General features: G+C 39.2%; 1 protein-coding gene across 1 annotated transcript; it reads left to right on the top strand.

The window, feature by feature from the left end:
- The first annotated feature begins 3,295 nt into the window (after nt 1-3,295).
- LOC114190439 (protein PHYTOCHROME KINASE SUBSTRATE 4) lies at nt 3,296-4,987 on the top strand. The gene has a single exon (XM_028079327.1). It carries the CDS (start codon nt 3,533-3,535, stop codon nt 4,985-4,987), a length of 1,455 nt encoding a protein of 484 aa, XP_027935128.1. The 5' UTR covers nt 3,296-3,532.
- Nucleotides 4,988-5,202: the final 215 nt, after the last annotated feature.

The raw sequence follows: 5,202 nt of genomic DNA, 5'->3' as shown, positions 1-5,202 counted from the left end.
TGGTTGACCAATTCTAAGTAAAGTGGGTTAGGTTCAAGTAGAGTCAAATCATCTTCTAAGTAAAAGGTGATCTAGAATGCTAATATCCATTTAATGAGAAGAGTCGCATTAAATTTTTTATTTTTTACAAAAAAAATAAACTTAATTGAATTTTTTGTTAAAAAATAAGATTAAATTAAAAACAATAGATAAGAACTCAATTGAGTAAAACAAGTAAAAAATATAGAAACCAAAAACAAATTAAATTTAGTAACTAAGAATCAAACTGAAAACTCTAATTCCGATAGCATTTGTGAAACTGAACCACGAAATGAGCTGTGAATAGGAAAAAACCACCAAGAAATGAGCTTATTTTCTTAATGCATTCTGATCTGGTTGAGAGTAAAAAATATCTGGCTCCCCTCCATATATGAAATTCTTAACTTCTTCAACTTATCACCCTCGTCACATCGAACTTTATATTCCACACCCACGTGTGGCTTCGTCACGAGCAATACGCATCAAGTCCATACAGCATGATATTATTCTGACGAAAAATAGACAGCTCATAGAACCTTAACAGAGCTAAGCTAAATGTTGATCTTTAGTTTTGATGCATCAAACTTAGTCCTTAACCTTAATTGATATCACAAAACAGTTCTTTATTTAGAATCATCTATAATTTGTGTGTAAAATCTGGCTACTACAACCACCAGCATCAGACAGAGCGGGAGTTAAGTGGGAAATATAATTATCATGCGAGACATGAAAATGTACATTTGAACATCAAGAAATTATCTAGTTTGGTTTTCTTGTTGGGCGTTGATGAATATCATCAATTAATGGAACCTCATAATTATAGCTACTTTAGAAGCCGTTAACTGTAACCTCAATAGGAAATTCTATCAGATGTGTAGAGACTAGACAGAAAATTATTTTTGCTAATCAACATTAAAAAGACATGACATTAGAAAAGAGCTTTTGCTCACCCGCATTTTTTTCGCCCTCTTCATTCATACACACGTACGTGTATATATATATATATATATTCTCCATCCCTTTCTTCCTTTTTTATCATGTAAACCTAAACCTATTATACTTTCTCTAACCAACCATAACCAATCATAAAGGCAAAAGCACAACTCTAGATAATTTTGACCACGAAATTACAAAAGTAGTATAATTTTTCAGTGTTCTCTAAAATAAAATGAAGTCATACTAGCTTGTATCAATGTGGTGAGACATTGTAATTTTTTTTTAAATTTTAATTAAAATCGTACCATTTTGAAGTCATACCAACCAAAATGACACGACTTCAAGATTATACCATTTATGTAATTTTGAAGTCAAAATTGCAACAAAGTAGTGCTTTTGCCTATCATAATAGAGTTTTGGCTTTCACAATCGCATATGCTTTATACACTCTTTATACGCCCCTGACATCTTATTTTATTTCTCCCTCTCTTCCTTTTTTTAATCATGTTACCTATTGCCCCCTTCCCCCTTTCCTGTTTCTTTATGAACTAATAATTCTCCATCATAAAAAGGCTGGGATGGAACAAAACACAAATCCGCAAAGATCAATACGATAGAATAATATTTAAGAATTGCAATATTACATACAAACGGCACACTATCCACCTATTATACATACATTAGGCATTGCAATGAGTCTCCTCAGAAAATCTTATTCCCTCGCCTAACAGGATTACCAAGAAAAAAGCAGAATAGAAGAAAGAACAGTAACATAACAAAAAATTAGTAGTGCTTTTATCTGGCGTCAAGTGTAAAAGACAGCATCCCTTCTCACTAAAGGAACAGTAACATCACCCACCAATACCAACCAAGCGATTTTTTTTCCAAGTAAAAGATGTTGATAACGAGCTAAAGAATTGTTAGAGTAAACTATATTATCTGATAGAAAGATGTGACCAAAATCTTGTTCCTAAGGCAAAATGAGGACCACCACCTGCTCAAGAGCCATGCATAAATTGTATAAAGGCGGGCAATAAAGCAGTCCATGTTACCTAGAAGGTTAATGGTGACCCACCATGCTCTGTTTCCAAAATCAATCCACCTCTGATAATTGATTGGGTAAACCCATAAAGACAGTTCTTTATGGTCTCCCAAGTGTTCAGACATACCTTCATCTCTAAATGTCAAATGCAATGGACCCTCACTCATTCACGTTGCTACCTGGCTGATGTTTGATGTCAGATAGGACGTGCTTATTTGCCTACTTTATTGAATCAGCACTACCAAACTTATCAGGCAGCCACATCAATAGGAAACTTACTTAGAAAATAAGGAAAAGAATAGGAGAAACAACAGTCACAGATCTTGAGTTAGGAAACAATCCATCAAGGAAAAAAGTGATTCAAGCAATTTCTATGTCTCTAAAATAGTAAACTTAATTGTCCTGGACTCTGGAGTCTTATGAGGCTCTTAAGGAGGCATGCAGCATGCACCTAACTTTCTTCTGTCATTCCAAGACAAGTTATAGCAATAAAAGAGGTCAATAATTAATTCGAAGAGCCTGTCATATATCAATGCAAAGTCCTAAAGTAACATTAATTATATTTTGATAAAGCATACTGTATATATGTATAATAGCTCTACCTACCCATTGGATTTAAGGTGTAGCACCCTGTTTGTTGCACATATAAATAACACTCTGATATGTAGTACAACTAGGAATCCAAGAAGCATTGACAATATCTGCACATCTCTATTTCAAAAGCAGCACGCTCTTAATCGAATAAAATGTACCTGATAGAAAACCTTACAGACACGGAGAATCAACCACCTGTTAAAATTGGACAAATCTTAATTATACTTAAACTTTGGACAAAATATATATAAAAGAAGGGCAGAGGGAAGAAAGAAAAAGAAGTGTGTAAGTTACTGGATGTAATGGAGAAAAGTAAAACGAACAATAACTTTGTCGAAAGTGAGGTTAAAATTGTGTAGCATGAAACTAAGAATAACATAATTTCACTTTTAAAATTGTGTAGAAAACATAAATTCTCCTTGTAGTATTTTTTTCTTTTTACTATGCAATGTGATAGTCCAAACTACAGTTGTTGTTTAGGATACATATTAAAGGCATAGAACCTTTCCTCAATGATTAACTCTGTAGACAGAGATAGCTACTAACAGATGGCCATGATGCATCCAAATGATGAAGTATCACACATAATTGGCCATTCCATCACTCTATCTCCACAGATATCATAATCTAGTCAGGACATTCCGCTTTTAAAATTCAGACTTTTGTTGTTTACTCATTATTCATCGAAAAAGCGAGCGAGTCAGATCATAGGTTGGGGGAATTTGTTTCATTACAGAGGCAAGAAAAAAGAAAAACAGAGAAGGGCATACGATGTTTCTAGTTTTTACAGCCTCATCATAATTAATCGGTGTCAGGACAAGTCAGAACAGAGAGACCTGAACACATATATATCAGACCAAAGGAATTCCAAATACAACAGCTCAGTTTTTATCAGTCACAAAAATATATATATTTTTTAATAGCATTGAAAGAGCAACAGTGATGCAGACCGTGAGAGATACTGACGCATCTTTCTCACCCTATCTCAGACCCGATAACAAGGCAACAATAACTACAGGACCTGTTGAAGACGCCATCTCTGAGCTTAGCATATTCGATGCTCACAAATACTTCAACGATGATAGTGGCAGCAACAACACCAATAACATTCAAAAGGTTAGCATCAGCAGAGTCTCTCCCATGGAGCGAATTCCAGAGAGGGGTGATGTCATCGCCACAGAAACCACCAGATACTCCTCTGCTTCATCATCTGTGGACGGCTACGCCCACATCAGAAACTACAGAGCACGCTCGTTCCACGCGGCAACTCCAACGGCTTCCTCAGAAGCCAGCTGGAACAGCCAAACCGGGCTGCTGTCTCACCCTCCCGGTGCAATCCCTGTCTCAATGCAAAACCCTCAAAACCCTAAAAACCTTCGAAACCGCAAACACTCCAAATCCATTTGGCTCCTACGGAGAAAATGTCCTTGCACGGGGAAAAAATCAGTTCAAATCAAAGAATCAGCTCAAGAATCCAAATCTCAGATATCACAACAAGAAAGAAATTACGAACTTCACAACGTTGCTAATCACATCGCACCAAATAAGTGGATTCTGAACCAAACACCAGCATCGCTACCGGTACCAGTAACAGTAACAGCAACAGCAACAATTGCGGCTGCGAAATCCCAACGGTTTCACAATTCCAACTCTCACAGAGTTACAAGCTCGGTGAGAGTACCGTTCACTGAGGGATTCACTTTCCCCGTGCTAAACCCTAACAATCCAATCACAAAACTAAAACTCGCAAACGGCGTCGCAGAGGAAGATCCGCCGCGCGACTCTTTAGAGGTGTTCCGGCCACCAGACGAGCCAGCGCCAAAGCCGCTGAACTTCCCGTTCCCGGCTAAGGCGCGCGTCGTCGAAGACGACGCCGCTAGCGACGCGAGCTCCGATCTCTTCGAGATCGAGAGCTTCTCCACCGCGACACAGTCGACGTTCCCCGCGGCGTACCGTCGCAACAGCAGAGACTCGTTCGACGAGGCCTCTGGCTCAACTTCAACGACGGCGTTCTTCTTCGGTCGAAGAAGCGTAGACGAGGGCTCCACGACGCCTACTATAACGGAGTGCTACGAGCCGAGCGAGGCGAGCATCGAGTGGAGCGTGACGACGGCGGAGGGACACGACGAGGCGGTCCCGGGCGTGGAGGAGAAATGGAAGCGCAAAGGAGGAAACGGTTTGTTGGTGAGCTGTCGGTGCGAGAAGGCGGTTAGCGTGGGGCCGCAGCCGGTGAAATGTGGATCAGAGGGACAAAGAGGTGCCACGTCACCATCAGCATCACATGTGAACGCCATCGCGAGTGGGGGTAACAGTAGTAAGATTGGGAGTGTAAATAAGCCACCACTTGCCAGGGCTCACCGCAACGCACCTCGCGTGTCGCTTGCTTTCGCGACATAGCCATTTGCGCGCATGCATGCATCTTACGCTTTTCTATTTTTATTTTTTATTTTTTATTTTTTATTTTTTATTTTTCTTCTCCTCGCCTGAAGAATCAACAAGACCCCCAGAATAACGTAATCACCCGCTTTTCCGTTTTGTCTGTTTCTTCCTCCGTTTTCTAATTATTGTGTCGCCTTTGTCTTTCTGTTCTGTATCCGTTCTTTGAGTGATAG

This window comes from Vigna unguiculata, chromosome 1 (genome assembly GCF_004118075.2).
Source record: "Vigna unguiculata cultivar IT97K-499-35 chromosome 1, ASM411807v1, whole genome shotgun sequence".
Classification (NCBI taxonomy): Eukaryota; Viridiplantae; Streptophyta; class Magnoliopsida; order Fabales; family Fabaceae; genus Vigna; species Vigna unguiculata.
Note: the sequence above shows the minus strand (reverse complement) of the source record. Positions and strands in the feature narration are given on the sequence as shown.